This window comes from Epinephelus lanceolatus, chromosome 2 (genome assembly GCF_041903045.1).
Source record: "Epinephelus lanceolatus isolate andai-2023 chromosome 2, ASM4190304v1, whole genome shotgun sequence".
Classification (NCBI taxonomy): Eukaryota; Metazoa; Chordata; class Actinopteri; order Perciformes; family Serranidae; genus Epinephelus; species Epinephelus lanceolatus.
In genome coordinates this window covers 1,559,243-1,579,541 of record NC_135735.1, presented here as the reverse complement: position 1 = coordinate 1,579,541, position 20,299 = coordinate 1,559,243, and the positions used below count along the sequence as shown (strand labels likewise).

At 40.9% G+C, this 20,299-nt stretch overlaps 1 protein-coding gene across 1 annotated transcript; it reads right to left on the bottom strand.

Annotated features, from left to right (window-relative positions):
* Positions 1–642: 642 nt before the first annotated feature.
* On the bottom strand, positions 643–20,059 carry LOC117252911 (annexin A2-like). The gene is made up of 13 exons (XM_033620181.2): positions 19,963–20,059; positions 13,678–13,739; positions 11,595–11,688; positions 9,470–9,564; positions 9,189–9,302; positions 8,960–9,050; positions 7,364–7,443; positions 6,904–6,963; positions 6,581–6,674; positions 6,173–6,268; positions 4,230–4,288; positions 3,414–3,536; positions 643–876 (listed from the first exon to the last, which is right to left on the bottom strand). The coding sequence occupies exons 2-13, from the start codon at positions 13,726–13,728 to the stop codon at positions 817–819; spliced, it is 1,017 nt and encodes a 338-aa protein (XP_033476072.1). The 5' UTR covers positions 13,729–13,739; positions 19,963–20,059; the 3' UTR covers positions 643–816.
* Between the last annotated feature and the right edge of the window lie 240 nt (positions 20,060–20,299).

Sequence of the window (20,299 nt, the reverse complement as noted above, 5' to 3'; positions counted from 1 at the left end):
CCAACATTTAGTGTAACTTTGATGCCTCAGGTCCTCTAGTTTAATATGATCCCCGTGTCTTCACTAAGACTGAGCTGATACAGCAGGTTGTGAGACTTTTTTTTTACACAATCCTGAAGAGTTCACTGTTTTTTTGAATGTTTTTTGTAGACGTCATTGATAAAATCTATATTTTTTATCTTGAAGGCAAACATCTCTTCATTTCAACATTTTCAGAATTTTTATGATCCTTAAGAAAACAAAATAAAATCACATTCGATTCATCTGCTGATTATTTTCACCATTAATGGACTCATGGTTTCAGATGGACTTGTTGAAACTGTTAGGGGCTTTAATTTACGATTTTTCCATGTTTCGGTTGTAAAAATAATAATTTCTAAAGTAACTGCAGCGGTTAGAGAATTGCAGTGAAGTAAAAAAGTATAATATTACCATCTGAATCTCAGTGAAGTAAAAGTAGAAAATAAAAGCCTGAGTACCTCAGATTGTTCTGAAGCAAAGTAACTGAGTATGTGTACTTGAATACTGTCTGTAAACCTGTAGTAAATACTGACACAGTGAGTAAATCCTGTATGAACACAGCAGAGACAACAGTCTTTATTTCCTCTGCTGGTCGCTTCATCAAACACACACACACACACACACAGCTGAGAAGGTTTTATTTCAGACACTGAAGCTGCTCAGAAAGATGGAGGTGATCTGTTTAACATGGACATAAAAACAAAAAGGCTCTAATACTGTAAGAAGATCTGCAGTCAACTGACATTTCAAACCCAGCGGCCTTCTGGGAAACTGAGTCCAGACGGAGTCGAGGGCTCAGTCGTCTCCGCCGCACAGACTGAGCAGAGCCTTCTGGTAGTCTCCTTTAGTGTGCTCCTGAAACACACAGAGACAGAAACATTATTATTATTAATAATATTATTAATAACATTTTATTTATCAATTAATTAATTTATTATTATACAAATAACTCTTTGTTATGCGGTGGTGGAACAAGTATTCACATCAGTCACTGAAGTAAAAAGTTTCCTGCATTCAAAACTTAAAGTAAAGATACAGTACAAGAACTACCAGCAAAATGTACTTGTTATATAAAAAAATAATCATGATAACAAAAATAAAATGATAAAAACACAAAAACTTTATGTATGATTCAAACTGTGAGTTTCGTTGATTAAATGTCTTGAAGTACAAATTGATAATATTGATTTCTCTCATCGTCTCCTCCTGAACAAGATAAATAAACTTCCTTTTATCTGTTATTAAATGTGACTTATGAAGAGTCTCAGGGTGTCGGACAGATTGTAACGTTCTTTGAGGCAAATCTGTGACTTTATAAATAAAAATGACTTGACTCGACTTATTTTTACTTCACTGTTTATTCTCATTTATAATATTCTCTTTTTTAAGAATATTTTAGCTCTGGGGAGCTGAAACAGATGATTATAAATAAAATGAGAATTTTGTTTTTGTATTTATTTCATTATTGTTTTTCAGGTCAGTCTTAGTGAACGCAGAAGCAGATTTATATCTGCTTGACTGTCAGATACGTATTCCAAAAAAAAAAAAAGAAAGAAAAAAAAAGAAATTAAATAGAATAAAATTAAATTAAATAAAAAATAACATAAATAAAACATATAAAAGAACAAAATAAAATAAAACAAAAAATAGAATAAATAAAAAAATAACAAAGAATAAAATAAAATGAAAAATGAAATCAAATAAAATAAATAAAAAATAAAATAAAAATGAGACTGTAATCCATTGAGATTTCCCACAGTGTCTGTGTAACTGAGACACGTTCATTTTCTTTTTAGTGAACATTTACAAACCTGTGTGAATATTTTCTGCCATAAAGACAGATTTCCGTGTGTCTTCATAGATTCTGCTCTGACATTAAAAACTGGCGCTCCAACATTTGATGACTCTCACATTCTTTATTAAAGGATCATATCTGTTTCTGACATGATCAAAATAATCTTACTTATGGATAAACATCATATTCATTTTAGCAAGCAGAGGAATAATCAGCTCTTTAACTGGTTTATAAATGACTTCAAGTTGTTTTTATCATCACTGAAAAAAAGCAGCAGGACTGAGAGAAAAATAATGAATTATGATCCTCATTTTGGATCTCCATGTTTTTGCTCCATTTTGTTACATTTTGTTTGCCTGGTATTTTAATTCATTAACTTACATTTTACAATTCTTATTTATTAATATATAAATCTCCCCCTCGTTGATTTTAGAATCAGAAACACTTTATTGATATTGAGCAATAAATAGAAATAAAAATGTGCATTAAAATAAAAATAGATTGTGCATTATGCTACAGTGCTTAACACTAGTACTTCAGATATTGAAATATTAAAAATAAAATAAAATATAAATCTCACTGTGCTGAGGCTGTAAGTGTGAAATTTAACTACAATATAAACATCAATGGGATAAAACAAAGAATAGAATAAGAGTAAACATAATAAATATGTTCAGTTATGTGCATGATAAAGTCATATACTGAAAAAAATGCACAGTTGAATAACTGCACAGAATATTTATAATTTATAATTTTAATATAGAAATAATTACTGTTTTTTACTTATTTATATTTTTTATTTTTCTTCGTCCTCATCAAGGTTGAGTATTATATTGTTGTGTATTTTTACAGCAGGAGCCTCCTCTCGTCTTGTTTGTTTTTATTTGTTCTACAAATGTTCCATTTAAATTAAAAAAATAAATAAATAAAAAAAAGTGTCATCATAGTTCCGGGTCACCTGTTGTATCCTGGGGGGCTTTAATTAATGACACACAGAGGAAGCCTGAGTGACGTTGCTTCAGACTCCCGGCAGATGGTTGACAGCCGCAGGTGAGACCAGGTGAGACCAGGTGAGACCAGGTGAGACCAGGTGAGACGCTGTTTGGTTTAAAGTCATTTATTCTGATTCAGATTAACAGAGACGGGACGACTGATCGTTATGTGTGTCTGTCGGTGTAAAAACGGATGTTAGTTCAGTTAAATGTGTCGCAGAGTTTCCGTCAGGTGTGTTTGTTTCCTGTGTGTGTGCAGGTGGAGAGTCTGACTGTTGCTCTTCATATTCATGTGCTCCTGTTGAAGGACGGTGTTGAACCAGGAGAGGACTGTCATGGAAATAAGTTTAATGTAATCTAATTTAATTTACTTTATTTTATGAATCAGTTTTAAAGGTCCAGTGGAGAATTTAGGCAGATTTATCAGCAGAAACAGGATGAAACATAATCGTTATGTTTTCTTTACAGTGAAGCTCAACTTACGGCCCGTGGGCCAAATCTGGCCCCTAGAATGTTTTCTATTTCACAGGAAAAATAAAGTGATTCACACTGGGATGTTTTTGAACTTTAAATGCACACACACACACACACGGTCAGGTACTCACAGCGATGGTCTGGTACAGTGATCTTTTGTGCTGCCTCTTGAACTCTGTTCTGATCTTCATCAGGTCGACTTCACAGCGAGAGACCATGATCCTCGTCACCACCTTCTCCTTCGCTCCTTTACTCTGCAGACAGACACACAAAACAATATGGAGGACAGACGGACGTCAGAGCAGACTGACAGACGGAGGATGGTGGGTATAATGACAGAAATCAAAAGACAAAACATTTTACTTTTTAAAGTGTAGAAATACTGTTTTCCAACTGAGAGTCAGCGTTTAAAATGTTAATAAAGTAAAAGTCCTCACTATGCAAAATAACTGATGTTATTGTATTATAAATACTGATGCATTAATGTGTTCATTACTTTAATGTTGCCACTGGTGGAGGTGGAGCTCATTTTAATGACTTTAGATGCTGCTGGGTGGTTCATGACTTTCCTCTCAGGGATCAATAAAGTGTTATTGATTTAATAATATAATTATTTGTTCATGATATTTTAAGAGAAGATAATTGATTGTCTGAGTGCAAATTAGCTGCTGCAGCAGCACAAAGGGCAGAAACATGCACAGGTAGATAGTATATATCAGAAAAGTATAAAAAATAAAACCGTATAAAATAATAAAAAGAAGAAAATAAAATAAGATCAACAGAAATAAAAGCAGAAGCTACAGAAAAACAATTACACTTTCCAACTCATCTCAAACTAGTAACTGAAGTCATCAAATAAATGAAGTGCAGAATGAAAAAAATGATCATATTATTATTAATATATAAAGTGATCGCAGCACCTGTGTGAATAAACTGTGAAACTTTACCTTCATGGCTTCACTGAGTCTGTTGGCGAAGTACAGCTGCCTGTTTTCAAAGCACTCCACTGTGAAGAGACGACAGATGGACATTTAGGAAACCATATGGCATCACCACCTGTGATGACATCATTACCTGTGATGACATCATCTTAAAGGACAGCTCCACTGTTTTTTGATTTTTGGATCAGCTCATGTACAGACTCAACCCAACACTGAGTGCGTTTACATGGACAGTTTAATTCCCTTTTCATTCTGAATGAAAGTTCAAGTGATCTTGTAAACATCTAATTCAGAATGAAAATGGCCAATGCGATTGAAAATTCAATCCGATGTAAGGGGCTGGAATATTCCGTTTCTAATTCCCAATGAAAGAATTTCTCACACTTGTATACACTCATTCCTCTTTAAGTTCATTCCAGTCTTTCTGCACATGCTCATTTCCTTGGCCTTTTGGCGCCATGACGTATATAGCGCGCATAGCAACGGGCTGAGATAGAGCAGTCGGACTCGTTGCACTCACCGGTTTCCATTCGCCACAGCACGGTCTTCTATCTCCCTTCTTCGACCTTCTACCTCCCTTCTCCTCCTCAACAGACGAAGCATTAGCAGAACAAGGTTGTTGTCGTACTGCTGCTTCAAGAATATAAGCAAAACAAGCCTGAAAAAGGCACTAAGAACGGCGTCGTCAAGCATCTTGTTATCCGGAGCGAGGACTACAGTGTTTTCTTCCGGTAAACGTAAACACGTAACATCCGCCCCGCCCCCTATCCAATCAGAAACCTTCCCTGCCCCAAACCTTGTGCAGACCCGAATAAAGGTGATTAAACTGATCTCCGTGTAAACCCTCATTCAGAATGAATATTTCTCATGTAAACTACCTGGAAAGACTTTAATTCTGAATGATTTCATTCAGATTTATTTCATTCTGAATGAGAAGCCATCATGTAACCGCACCCACTATTGTGTCTATAGGCTAATTGGAGATGAACTGCGCCTGCAAGTGGACGAGAGCAGCGGCTTCATCAGGAGGCGGTGACAAAGAGCTGCTGTCAGGTCGGACAGTTTCCAGCAGCCTTCAGTCCGTACAGGAAGTCACAGAAACACCCACATCCTGTCCGATATGATGTCGATTATTAAAATATTATCAGACTCATATATCAGTTTGTTCTCAGTCTCCAGCTGTTTTAATTATGAAAGATTAATTTATTAAAATGTTTTACAGGCGATCTGTAGTTTATGTTGATGGTTCATGAACTCTGCTGTGAGTCAGCATCAGTTTGACCTGTGGCCTCAGCTACACAGGCTGAACACACTGTGTCTGACTTATTTTAAGAATCCTCACATTTCACTGAGCACCAGTCTCTGTGATGTTAAATACCTCAATAACTAAAACAGTCCAGTATTAATACACAGTAGACTCTGTGTAGTTTATGATGAATGTATTCAGTCTGTGATTAATAAACTTCACCATCAGTCACACAACATGTTTTCTGTCACACAATAAACCTTCAAATCAGACAACTACAGTCTTAATCTCTGAAATTAAACTAAAATTAAAAACATCTTGTTGAGTAGACATCTGAACCAATCAGCTGTTAGATCAGGTGAGAGCCAGGCGTTTCCCATCATGCCCTGGGTGCTGCAGTCGCTGGAGAGCAGCAGCTCTACAAACTGCGGCCACCTCGCTCTCACCTCATCATCACTGTCCACTTTTATACGACATCAGAGCAAGTCAGGATGAAGTCAGACTCAAAACTAACCAGCATGCATTGTGCAGTGGCGCTGGTGATCGAATCTGTGCAGGCCTGGCTCATCTCCAATGAGCCTAATCTGTCAGTGCTCTCTGACTTCCTGTCTGCAGCTCACTGATGTGTTTCTAATAGTTTTTGCAGAACAGAGCTCGATATCACAAAGGAGTAAGACGCCTGGTGCTGGTGTGTGTTTGTTACCCAGAGTGAGGAAGGATTTCTCCAGATCTCCCTTCACCTCCTTCCTGATGCTCTCCTTCATGTCGTACGGGCTGTAGCTCTTATACCTGTCAAACACTGACCAAACACAAACACATGCACAGAGACAACATGTAAAACATGAAACACACACAGTGTTATGAAAAGTGTATTGATACTGAAAAGTTTCCTTCTATGACATATTTAAATTCTGTCGTTAAAATGACTGTACATTTAGTGACGAGTGCATTATGACTCGTTTAAGACTCAAAACTCAAACTTTAGGAATCTGAACTTGCCTTTTTGACTTGAAAACAAAGACTTGAGACTTGTGACGTGCAAAACAACGAGTTGGTCACACATGTCGTCGGTATTTAATGTTGTGTGTGTGTGTGTGTGTGTGTAGTTCACCTTTCTGCAGGTGGGGGACGCTCCTCTGAGCCATGATGGAGATCCAGGTCGCCACATCAGTCCCCTTCCTCTTCACGCCAGCTTCATACAGACACTGAAAGGTTCACACAGGAGGACAGACGGCGGTTTAAAGTCACTGCTCGGAGTGGAGGTATGAAGGAACGCTGAGGGATCTCTGAGCGTTTGACTTATCAGTTAATGGATTCCTCATTAAACAACGATATCACACTGAACAGATTCACACCCAGAAGAACAGCTTATTCAGAGATCACACAAGTGTTGAAAGAAAAACTTTGTGTAAATATCTGCATGGTTCGACTCACTCTGGCGTCCTCGTCAATCTTCTCGTAGTCGACCACATTAGACGGCTCGTCTCTCTTCGTCTGGAGATCAACAGACATGTCAGTGTTAAAAACAGTAAAGCTGTTGTTTCGCAGCAGACTAGCAGAGCTCTGCGGCTTCCACCACTGACAGAGGAAGTATTCAATTTTTTTACTGCAGCAAAAGTGCTAATACCAAACTGTGAAAGTAATCTGATACAAGTAAAAGTCCTGCATTGACAATCTTACGTGAGAGAAAGTATGCGTGGGTAATCAAAAAATGTAAAGTTTTAAACTGTAGAAAGATGTTGATTCAAATTACTATTATTTTTCATCATGGATGAATCTGCTGATTATTTCATCCAAATGCTGTCACAGTTAGCCACGGCCCAAAGAGATAATTAAAGAAAGATAACAGCAGATGTATGTTTAGCAGTTAGCATCTGAGCTAACGTGAACCTACCTGAACCAGAGCCAGCAGGAGTTTGGCGAAGTCTCCTGATGTGTCTCCTGCTACGTCTTTGTCCAGCTCCTTCTTAAACACTGCACACAGAAATAAAAGATTTGAACACCATGAAAAACTTAAATTACCGCTCTGAGGTTGCATGTTTCCACAAATCAGCCATGTACAGTTTACACGCATGTCTGTCCAGATTAATATGGAGCCATGACAGGTAACGATGCTTCAGATGTGTCCGTGACGAAGCTTCAAAGTCTAAAACATGGATGCTTCACACACAGAAGATCTATACAATCAGCACAGTTTCCAATTCAGTATCTGACCAAATGTCTCCCCTTCTGTTCCTGAGATATGACGTTAAAACATGATGATGTCACAGTCAAGCTGACCTTTGACCTTTTGACCTTCATTATTTTATCCTGTTAGACATTTGTGTCAAGTTTGGTCAGAATTAGTGAATGAATTCTTCAGTTATGGACAAAAAACATGTTTTGTGAGGTCACAGTGACCTTTGACCTTGGACCACCAAATTCAAATCAGCTCATTCTTGCGTCCAAGTGGACTTTTGTGCCAAATTTGAGGAAGTTTACTTCAGGTCCTCAGAAGATATGGCGTTTATGAAGATAAGACTGACGTGCGTTCACGTTGACCTTTGACCACCAAAATCTAATCAGTTCATTGTTGTGTTCAAGTGGATGTTTGTGCCATATTTAAAAAAAAATACCTCAAGGCCTTTTGGAGATATGCCGATTGCAAGAATACAACGGACGGATTGACAACCTGAAAACATAGAGTGTCTGGCCCCGGCTATCTCTGCCACGGAGGCATAACAACAGTGAGGTAAATATCATCTATGACGTAGCTAATGTTAGCCACAGAAGCTAACCAGCTAGATGTTTGTTCTTGATACTATGCAGCAAATGTCAGCTAGCTAACATGCTAGTAATGTCCAGCAGTTTTCAAACAGCGCCTGTATCAGTTTATGCTAGGGCTGCCCACATTAATTGTTAGCATGCTAACTTTAGCTTTACTGAGTCACTTTGTCAGTGGAGGTGGGAGACGTGGATAACATCTTCCATCATGATGTGTATAATATCATATCACAATATGATATTATATACATCATGATGGAAGATGTTTTCCAGTATCACAGTATACTGGTACATGAGAGTCATTTATTGATGGAATTATCAGATTAATTATTAATATTATTGGTTAATCCTGTAAATAAATAAATATGAAGGTACGGGCGACGCCGGCGCCATCTAATGAGTTCTGTTCTCTCTGTTACCAAAGTGTGTGCACTCTGTCTGAAGATGGGCTAGTTAACACTGTTCAGGGTCACTCAGTACGTTTACATGACATGAGAGAAAATGGATCTCTGTTAGACTAAAACGGGACTTTTGATGCGGTGAGAGAAAACGCCAAACGAGTGAATCTGGGGTCGGCTTTGACTTTCAGTTTCACTGGTGAGCGTGTTCACAAACAGTAACCAACATCCTGCAGAGTAAACTTTTACAGTGAAATGTTACTGAGGATTTAATTCTTCTATTCTTTATTCTTCAGTGAGTATTAGAGGAAGAAGATTTCCAGACGTACTCTCTTTGTAAACCCTCTTGATCTCCACCAGTTCCTCGTTGTTTCTGGAGCAGACGATCTCTATGAGAGTCTCCTCGTCTGTTCCCAGTCCCTGGAAACACAGAAACCAGCAGGTAAGACTCCTCATTTTACACATTAACATCAGTTACATATAAAAGTGACTGTGTCAGAGCCGTCTGATGTTTTTCATCAAAAGTAAAAGTGCTCGTTTTGCAGTGGTGACTCTGACCTTCATGGAGGCTCTGAGCTCAGAGGCGTCGTACTGAGAGGTGCTCTTCATCAGACCCAACATCAGAGCCTCCAGAGAGCCGGACAGCGCCCCCTTCAGGGCCGTGATCAGATCCTGGAAAAGAGATGGAGGCACACAAACCAAACGTCTCTTAAAAAACACTGGAAACAATCATCTGACACTAAAGCAGGAAGCAGCAGGATAGTTTCGTCTCTGAAGCAAAGTGATACTGACAGGTCAAAGGTCGTGATTTTGTTTACTAAAGCAGAAACATTTTAAACCTTCTTGGCGAGGCGTTCATATTCGAAGGCGATTTCTCTGCGCTGCTCGTAGCTACGTCTGGTCAGGATGTCGATGATGGTCTGTTCGTCCACACCTGCAACACGCAGATTTATTTGTTGTCAGTACGTTCAACTTTAAAAGAGTCCAGTGGAATATATTCAGACCAGACAAACAAGATTCTGGTGGAGAAATGCGGAATTTTTGTCGAGATTAAACATTCTGAGACAAAAATTGCTGCAGTCCACCTTTAAAATATCCAACATAAGTTTTTAATTGTTGCTTAAAGCCCAGAATTCCCAGAGAATATTCAGAGGAGCTACAGCCGTGGTGATAACATCATACTCCCTCGGTGAGTACTTTACATTTGATACTTGGATTACATTTTACTGATAAAACTTTCCTTAACTATTTTGTCTGTCTTTCCCACGTAATGAAGTCCTCTCAGTCTGATATCAGTACTTTTACTGCAGTAAAGGATCTGAATATTTCCTCCACCGCTGTCCTCTCTCCACCTTCTCTGAACTGCTTTAACAACAGAGTCGAGCTGTGTCAGTGTCAGTGTCGGTGTGATCGTTGGGACCGTTTAATGGCTCAGTGTCGGATGTTAGCCGCTGCTGCAGTGTTAGCTCGTGCTAACCTGGCAGTGGGAGCAGGAGGAGGTTCACAGAGATGGTGACTGATGCATAATGCATGTTAAAAATCTTTCTGTGAGCTGGTGCCCTTATTTTCTGCCCCTGCATCTCTGACAGTCTGAGTGCACCACTGAGCAGATGTTTTGGCTTTTCACTTCCCCACAGCCTCCATGTTTGCTGTTTGATAAAGTAACAGATGAAATCAAAGCCCTCATGTTGTCAGTAATGTGACTAAATACTGTCAGCTGTTTATGAGCTGTTGAAACACTTCGTCGTCTGAACTCTGCTTCAACATCTGTCTGTGTTCATATTTAACTTCTGTGTGTTAAACTGCGCTGATCCTCTGATCATCAGCAGCTGTCTCTGTGTCTTTGTTTCAGCTTCAGAAAAACATGACGATGGAAAATCTTGAGTCTGTTGAGGGACGTCCTGTTTTTACTGCAGCTCACACACACACAGGAAGCTGAGTCGGAAAACCCTGCAGCTCTCCACACAAACAGAGAGGACCTGAAGTGTACGTTCAGCCTCACAGGTTTAACTCCCTCAGCAGAGATCTGCAGATGAATTCCAACAACTGTCGTCAGTTTCCAATCTGACCAGAAAACATGCAGTTACAGTTTGAACAGCTCACACATGGACAGACAGCAGGCAGTAATCTGATATCTTACTGTAACTGGATGGAGTCAGACGTCAGGCTGAAACACTGCAGGAGTGAGACTCCAAAACAAACCGAGTCACCACGATAACAACAGAAATCTAACAGGTGAAGCAGTCATTAAAATCTGAAGGGTTCATCCTCTGGAGAGCAGGAATATGTTGTGTGTCACGGCCTCGTGATCAGGACTCAGTTGAATTTCCACCCAAATGAATGTTCAGAAAATCCACCTCAGCTCATCAAGATGAGCAGCAGGTGGCGCTAATTCTGCAGTCGGGTGTGGAAAGCTGTAGAAATATGAAAACCATCATGATTTAAAAAATCAAATAGGAACAGGAAGGAAACTTGGAGAGCACAGATCTCTGCCAGGCCAGGTGCTCCATCACACAGTGTCAACAGCGTATCCACCCCCTGATTTGGATCCACATCAGTGTGTAAGAGCTTCTTCCTCGGCCCGCGGTTCACCTTTCCACCATGTTTAATGAAAAACCAGGCAAACACTTTTCTCTTAAACCGCTGACAGACAGACACACTGTACCAAAGACGTACCCTTGATGGAGGTAATGATAGGAAACACTTGTAACGACACATTCAGGGTGAAACCAGAACGATTTGCCTTGATGAAACACGGCACGCCTACAGGTTGAAGCCTCAGGTTTGTCTCTGCAGTAGCTCCTGAGAGCAGCGATCCAGACTCTGATCTCATGTAACCCTTCGTTTGTGGCTGACGTCCACCCAGTTATTTGTGATGGAACAGGCAGACCACAGTTACATAACTCTGAGAAATGTGTGGAAACTTCCAGGCAGCAGGCGAGGTGAGCTGTTGGACCCTCTCACCTTTAGTTTTGATGGCCGTCTCAATCCTGGCGGCGTCTTTGGCCGGGTCGAAGTCTCGTACCGGCACCACGGTGGGGAATTTGGGTTCGGCTTCCTACAGAGGACAGAGAGAGACGAGTTACCTCACAGTCCGCTGCAGCTCAGAACAACATGAGGGTCTCTGATGGAGGGGGTCTAATGTCATTGATTGGAGACGAGGTGGTGCAGTCAGACCCGCCATCAAATAGCTGTCTCACACTGATAGTGCTGTCGTCATGGCAACAGGTACAGCAGGTTTGTGTTTGGCTGAATGACACATGAAAGAATAGGTTTGTAATTTCTGTGCTTTGACTGACTTGTAAATTGTTTTTCTAGTCTTCTGGCTTTTATACTACGAGTCACATTCACACACTGATGGCCGAGGCTGCCGCACATGGTGCCACCTGCTACTCAGTAACCATTCACACGCAGCCATCAGGAGCAATTTGGGGTTCAGTATCTTGCCCGAGGGTACTTTGACATGCAGACCGGAGGAGGTGGGGATCGAACCGATGATCTTCCGATTAGTGGACGACCCTCTCTACCTCTGAGCCCACCATCATAACACCAGAAGTCACAGCGGAGCAAACACTGCAGACATCCTGCAAAATGCAGCACAAGAATGGAACAGACAACGCCTTCAACATGGGCGTTGTCTGTTAGTCAGCAGGACACCTGCATGTGAAGTTTTTGTCTCATGTCTTAATCTGTCCTCTCAGAGGGTGTTGAATCTGCCCACAGTTCAGTCTGTCAGGTGTATGCAACACTTCTGACAGGTGTTATGACGCTGTTGGTCAGTCTGTCTGCTCTGTGTCACATTTAGCTGCAATAAAAAATGATTAAAGTCGATGAACAGACTGAAAACTTGATCTTAGGAGGTAAAACTGAAGCTGACAAAGTTTTCCTTTGGAGAAATAATTTGCAGTTGGATAAAAAGGTGATAAATCGCAGTGTATCTAAATATCATATCCTGGGTCCTCTGGTGATTCCCACCCCCAGTCGTAGGTGAACGAGTGGCCAGAAAGTCCAGCTTTAGTTCCCTAGGACAAAAGTACCTTCTTTTGTGTGTTTGAGAAGTCTCCACACGCCTTTTGGCGAGCTCCTCATGTTCTTATCTCTTTAAGCAATGGCTTTTTTGTGTACAGCTCAAAGTGTCCTGTGGACAGATACTCCAGCTCCTCCCTTTGTCGTCTCTCTGATTAATGCCCTTCCTGTCTGGTCTGTGAGTTTTGCTGGGCGGCCCTCTCTTGGCAGGTTTGTTACCATTTTGTAATAATGGATTTAATGGTGCTCAGTGAGGTGTTCAAACTTTCATTTATTTTTGAGAACCCAACCCTGATCTGTCTCTATGCACACCTTTGTCCCTGACTTGTTTGGAGAGCTCCTTCGTCTTCATTTCAGAACAGGTGTATGTACACTGACATCATGTGACACTCTGACTGCACACAGGTAGGTTTTATTTAATTAGTGATGTGACTTGTGAAGCTAGTTGTCAGCACCAGGTCTTATTTAGGGGCGTCACAGCAGAGGGGGTGAATCGATATGCACACACCACTTTTCAGTTTATTATTTTTTTCAAATTCTTTTTTTTAAATTTATTTCACGTTACCAATTTTGAATTTATGTTCAGGTCCATTCCAGAAATATCCAAACAAAAATGCATTTAAATTTCTGGTTGTAATACAACAGAATGTGGAGGATACAGAGGGGGGTGAAAACCTTTACAAGGCGCTGTGTCTGAACGACTCATCGATCAGTCTTCAGTCTCGTCTTCACTTTATCAGGTTTCTGATTATTGAGGTGGGTGGAGAGCGAACCACACCTGTACCTGCTTTATGAGGGCAGTAAAACACTGTGGATCCTCTCAGAGCAGTAAAGATATGAAAATCTGTGCAGACGTACAGTTGTGTAATATGAAGATTCAAACCTGAGCAGCGTCCACAGATGTTGCAAACAGGACGTTAGAGGTGGTTACATTTTGTAATAATGACCACAGAATAATTCTGATAGATATCGTTGTCGTCGTGCAGAACTGTTTCCTGTGTGATGTCAGCAGGTGACTCACCCCTCCGTACGACAGTGTCAGTTGGCCCAGAAACTCAGACACCAGTGCCATGTTGAGTCGACCTGCAGGGAGACGACAGACCGTTAGAACGACTATTTCATCACTCGTCATCTTTTTCACTTCAGCAGATTCTGCAGCTCTCTCTTACGTTCACAAAAGGTCCAGTGAATGCCCCCTCCCACATTTGCTTTGCTTATATCAACACGTACATGTAAACTGAGACTTTCTCAGTGATTGGGCTGCATAGGTGCTATAAGCAGGGTTCACATAATCAAATCTGGAAAAGTCATGGAATGTAAGATGAGCCATCCCCAGGTCTGGAGAGATTGTGAAAAATTAATAAACCCAGACAGTTTGAGAAAAGTGACTGAAATTAATAAAGTTTATATACTAGGGATGCATGATAATGGATTTTTTTTGCAGATATTCAATATGTCTATTTGTAATGACTCATTTGACCAATAGATTTAGCAACTTTTTCCCCACTTAATTTTAGTGATGGCAGTGAGACGTTGTTGCTACAGATTAGCAGGAGAGTTGAAAAGAGAGCCAATCACAGGATGCCGAGCCCCTACAAAAGAGTCGACCTTTGCTTTGTGCTGACTTTGATTTATGTTGTTAAGTGTTCAGATCGACCCTCTCGCCTGCCTTCCTACTTTATCAGCCATCGCCATGCAGTTTTCGAGGGTGAGGTCGTTGCCTGCTGCACACAGATTTCACAGGAGACCGTCAGATAAGAAATCCCTTCAGCTCTGCTCACGACTCTTACTCGTGTTAAAAAGCAGTCTACTTCTGTGATTTGGTGCCGTTGGTCTTCAAACTTTATGCAAACCATGTGCAAATTTGTGAATCTGTGAATCCGGCCAGTTCTCGTTGCCTTTGTTAGTTGGATTGGTTATGTTTAGGAGAGAGGCGACCTTTACGACCAGAAGAGCCATGTTTTAATGATTGATTTAAATCTGTCTAAAGCCACAAAATATATGTGTTTCTTATGATGAAGGTAACCCAACCTTATTAAGTGTATCAACATTACAAATAGGTCTAATCATTAATATGTTTTACCATTAGGAGGCGACTCTGCTGTTACGTATTTATGAATATCTGGTGCCTTGCAGCCAAAGTAAACAAATCTGTTTTCCTCCAAGACTTTTCCTTTCTGGATTTGAAATCCACGGCTAGCTTTACTAAGGAAACTCAAGACAATCCACTGCTCTTGATGTTCGGCAGCATAGAGAGAAGGCGCCAGGCCGTCGACATCGCTATGACTCACAGATTAGTTAACTCTTTTAAAAATTTGTTGTAGGCCCACAGGTTACACATTGTTACAACTGGATAATGTAAGAATCACTTTAGGCTGACAACAATGATGAATGAAACTTAAAATGTTCAAAAATAACAGTGGTTCATTTCAATGTTTGGTCAAAGCCACAGGGAGCTGTTGAAGAGGGGCCAAAGAGCTGCATGCGACTGCCGACCCCTCTGTTAGAGTAAGAATGTAAAGGTAAGCCAATCAGAGGCAGAGTAAGGTGTGCCATCCCAGTATTTGCAAATTCGTGAGCTGTACTAAGAACCTATGAACCGTCCTGGAGACCACTTTGTCACGTGGACTGTTGTGCTGTTCCTGGGTACATGTCACAGTGTTCACATTAATCAGACAAACTGGACTTTGTGGTCAGCTGCACTCTGATCCAGGCTCACGTCCCCGATGTGAAAGCCTCCTAACTTTCCTTTAGTCAACAACTTGATTGACTGATTGTTTCAGCACTAAATTTATTCAGAGATTCAAGGAATTTATTGTCATTTGCGTTAAAATCTGACCAGTGTTGTACTGTATTGCAGTGATTAGTGTTGTATCCTAGTATTTACAGTAATCATATGTTTACATCAGCCTCCATCACAGTTTCTCTTTTTTTAATATTCAAACACTTCAGCTGAGAAAAAATTTTTTTTTTGTGATGTTCACTCTTTTTATGGTTGTATGGTAAGTTTAGGTCTTTTCTGCACAAATTAAACACTCACATATAAAACGTGAGAGAGAGGGAGACTTTCCTGTTAACACCAGAGGAGAAATAATAAAGTCGCATCAGTTTTAGATTCGATCTCAGAAACTGTGCTAAACTAACAAACTACAGATTTACTCCCAGTACAAACATTTGTTTTCCCTTCTTTAGATTTATTTCTAAAAAGCTGCAGTCTGTTAAAGGGATAGAAGTGGGGGTGTATGAGGTATTTACCCACAGTCAGTGTGTTACCTACACTGGATGTCAGTCAGCTCGCCTCTAGTTTGGAGAAACAGGCTGGAGTCCGACATGAAAGCTCAGCGATGCACTGCTTTGGACGGGGTCAGGAACAAAACGTACTTTAGCCGCCTAAAAAATTCTGTATCAGTTTGAATGCTATATTTAGAGTATTCTCACTGCTTTACCTGAATGTCAGACAATGATTTTTAAGAGGTAAATGAAGCCATAATATCGCTCTCTTCACAGCCAGACTCCACTGAGAAAACCAGTGATTTAACATGAGTGAACACAGGAGCTGCTGGTCGACTGCTGCTGTATTTCTTAATGGAGTCTGGTGGATTTGACGAGAGCGCAGATAGATAACTGAAGCTGTTAGCTGCTCTCTTGACAGAACAGACTGTCTGATAGAAAGGTACAGTGGTGGAAATACTCTCACTATAGTGTACTCTTAAACTGCTATTGATTTTTTTAGTTCGTTAAAATATGATATATTCATTTTATATTTCATTGCCGCCCCCTCTCCACAGCAGCCATTACTTCGCCTCCATGTTGGACTCCAGCCTGCGTCTCCAAACTGGGGGTGTGCTGACTGACATCGACTCAAGGTAACACACTGTCTATAGATAAGCACATCACACAACCACACCTCAAAAACTCCAAACTATCACTTTAACATTTGGAGCCTCAGAATCCAGCAGGCTGTAAACACTTCAGATAGGTGTGTTTGATTTATGGACCAGGATGTTCCAACAGGTGTGTCAGCGGGAGAGGCCAGGGCTGCAGATAAGGAATGTGGATCACAAAGCAAACACATCAGAGACTCTTATTTAACACACACACACACAGTCACACACACACACACACACACACACAGTCACAGTCACACACACAGTCACAGTCACACACACACACACACACATACACACACACACACACACACACAGTCACACACACAGTCACAGTCACACACACACACACACACACACACACACACACACACAGTCACACACACACACACACACACACACACAGTCACACACACACACAGTCACAGTCACACACACACACACACACACACACACACACTCTGTAAAGCGTCCAAAGTTAATATTAACCCATCAATATTGACTTTATGTTTATTTCATATTTCTGAGGAGAACTGGAAATCTCTCTTGACCTTTCACCTTCTTACAAAACATTAACAGGAAGTGTGAGGGTCAGCGTTTCATCGCCTAGCAACAGCAGACACAAACAGTCCTGAAGTCTCGGCCCAACAGACTGAATCATCCCTCTATTTGTTGGAGTTTAAAGGGAAACGCCACCATTTTATTATTCCTGTAAAACATGTACTTTTAATCTCTGTTAGTTTATTAACAGAGTTCAGACACAGAGCTTATTTGACCCTGAGCTGAGCCTCAGCTAACGTTTATATCGTTATTGATTAACTGCCCAGAGAATGAGGTGACGGCTTCACAAAGGAATATTTGTGGAGCTGAAAGTGGAGATGTTTGGCTTTTTTTCTTTTAAATAATGAAACAATTAATGAATTGGAAGAACACCAGTGTCTAAACTATTGTCCCATCAGTAAATACCACACTGTGAATTTAGAAACTTTTATGTGTCTTAGAAAAGACGGTTACTAACAAGTGTCTAAATGAGACTACAGAACATCATTATGCCAAACACGACTTTGCAGCCTTGCTGTGGAGGTGGTTAAGTCATGTGACTGTGGTGTAGTTTGCTTACGGCCTAATGTTAGCTTTTGACCTCTGGGGACTGAATTTAGGCTTCAAAAGAAGTCTTGGTGATCTTCATTATGAAGACTATCTTGATGAATCAAACCTGGAAGGATCACAAACCTTTGTTTTGTCACAGAGTTTATTTTCTGTAATAATCCAAAATCCAATGGAACATTCTCATTGGCTTTTTGACGAGGGAACCAGGGTGACACCGACTTCTCCGTCAGCCTACAAAGACTACATCCCTCTCAGTTACAGGGGATCAACAGAGTGTTGCACTCCGGGCACAAGAATGTTAGCAATGTTGCTTGTGAGTACCTTAAGCCCCATTTCCACCGAGCAGTTCAGTTCACTCACATTTTTCTGTCTCCACAGTGTAAAGTTGTGGATGGTCCCAACAGCAGCGTTCCTTAGTGTCCCCATGTTTGGTCCCCCCTCTGTTGGGGTACCTAGCACACAGATCTGGTACTAAAAGGTGGAGCTAGAAACCCTGCAGTCTGATTGGTCAGTAGAGGACGCTCACTCTGGTTTTATGTAACCTCTGTTCATACATCAGTAAACTACAACTATAAAATGAAAGAGAAAAAAATAACTTCATTCACTGGGCCGACTGCCGGCAACTTTTAAGGTGGAACGTTAACTTGTAATGTTACTCAATGCATGAGTTGATGACGTGAATCCATCAGCACACCTTAAATTTCACTGTGACAACTTTGACCATCACTTTAGTTTTTATATGACACACACTTTTAGTAATGACTTTAAAAATATAGATTAATTTGGAGCGGATTATGTGAAGGTCATATATTCTAATCCTCACTTCCTGTGGGCTACAGCAACACTAAACCCCTGAGCTTGCCTGAGAAGGACTAAATGCACAAAGCTGCTATTTTTAAATATCCCATGGAGAGAGACTCTCACTGCAGCCTGTTCTATTTTGTTGTGAAAATGTGGGCGTGCAGCCTCGTTCTGTGGACGATAAACCAGGTGCAGACTTCCATCTGTGTCACCGCTGATGAGGAAATACAGCGAGTGCTGGACGGAGCAGTGAGTGACAACAACCCCGCCCACATTTAAGAGGACTGTCTGAACACACCGAGGGTCTAGGTACCATGTCTGAAGGCTTACTGCTGGTTCCACAGGTGCTGGACTCAAAGGGTTTGGTGAAACAGGGCTATAGTGTGCCAGGGCATGAATCTCTGTCCCAGATGTTGGAGCAGAGTTTCAGTACTGATGATGTACTGAATGTGTGCAGAAATGATTCATGATCTCGACAGAGTCTTGTTGTTTGTTTTTACTGCTGAAAGTATAAGTTAAAAAATCATTTTGTTCCCAGGTGAATCTGATTGTTAAATGTTTTCCAGAGCTGATATTGTCATTGCAGGAAGAACAGTGGTAAAATTAACGATGGCTGTGCTCCAGCAATAATCATGTAGTAACATTAGTTACTTCCCTTCTCCAGTTTTCAAACTAAAGTCCCAGAGTTTTGGTTCCCCGTTGAGATTCAACACTTAATTTGAAAGTTTTGAGGAACCTTGAGCTTCAGATTTGAGTATCAAATGTGACGTCTGTTGCTAAAACTGTACGACTGCATGCTTTAATGAACAATGTTTGATTAGGAGCAGATAACAAAATCCTCCTCAGTGAATCACCTCCTTGCATCCAGCTGGTTTCAAAATAAAAGCCTTCAATCAGTGAGTCAGGAAACTGCTCAGGTCTCTTTTTCTGATTCCTGCATGTTCATGAGTGAGGGTTTCTGATTTGTCGACCCAACAACACGTGGTCCTTGTCTTTAATGTCTTTAATGTCTTTGCTGAGGAGCAGCAGCAGCTGGCAGGTGTCCAGATAAAGACACAGAGAAAGGAGGAGATAAATGTCTGGCTGTCTCTCATAATCTCTGTGTGTGTGCCTCCAGATAACAGCGCTCCATCACCCCTCTGTGATCCTCCCTCTGTATATGACATGAACATGATTCTCTGGTAATTACAGGCAGACAGAGAGCAGAGCGAGTCTGCAGGGAAGACTTTACCCAGCCGCACCCACCGACCGGTTGGCTGTTAGCACGTCTGGAACATTTCACACGAGTCTCCTGAGACAGATTTTAGCTCTTTATAGATTCTTCACAGAGACTGAATGACATGTTGGACAGATGTTTGCTGCAGTTTAAAGAACCAAAAAACAACTAATACTTTGTGTTGTGTTCAAGTTCTGTCTGTAGAGTTCTGATCCGTCTCTCCTGTGGTGTTTGAGTTCAGCTGAAATCTGAGCTAACAAACATCTGTAGGTTATAAGCCATGTTTCCTTACCTTCAGCAGCAGCAGCAGCAGCAGTGAGGCAGCGAGCAGCAGCTATGACCCAGGACAGGACAGGGTGTGGTGTTTAAATACTAGCTGACTCACACACACACACACACACACACACACACACACACAGAGCAGATCCTATCTGAGTTCCTGGATGACTCAGTGGATGAAACTTTTTCACATGGACATAAATTCCTCACCGAGGTTCAGACCGCCTCGCCCGCTCTGTCTCTACTCAAGGTCAGACACAGTGCTGGTTTCTGATTGGTTGGCAGGTGTCCATTAAGTAGTAACACAGGGAGCTCAATGTACAACTAACTCCAGGTGTCCATGGCAACTG

What these genes read in the sequence shown, in the direction of transcription:
- LOC117252911 (XM_033620181.2), bottom strand. Translation starts at nt 13,728, where the DNA reads ATGGCACTGGTGTCTGAGTTTCTGGGCCAACTGACACTGTCGTACGGA. An exon ending in TGACACTGTCGTACGGAGGG is followed by an intron (nt 11,689 to 13,677) that starts GTGAGTCACCTG and finishes TGTCCTCTGTAG; the next exon opens with GAAGCCGAACCCAAATTCCC. An exon ending in GAAATCCTTCCTCACTCTGG is followed by an intron (nt 4,289 to 6,172) that starts GTAACAAACACA and finishes GTCTCTTCACAG; the next exon opens with TGGAGTGCTTTGAAAACAGG.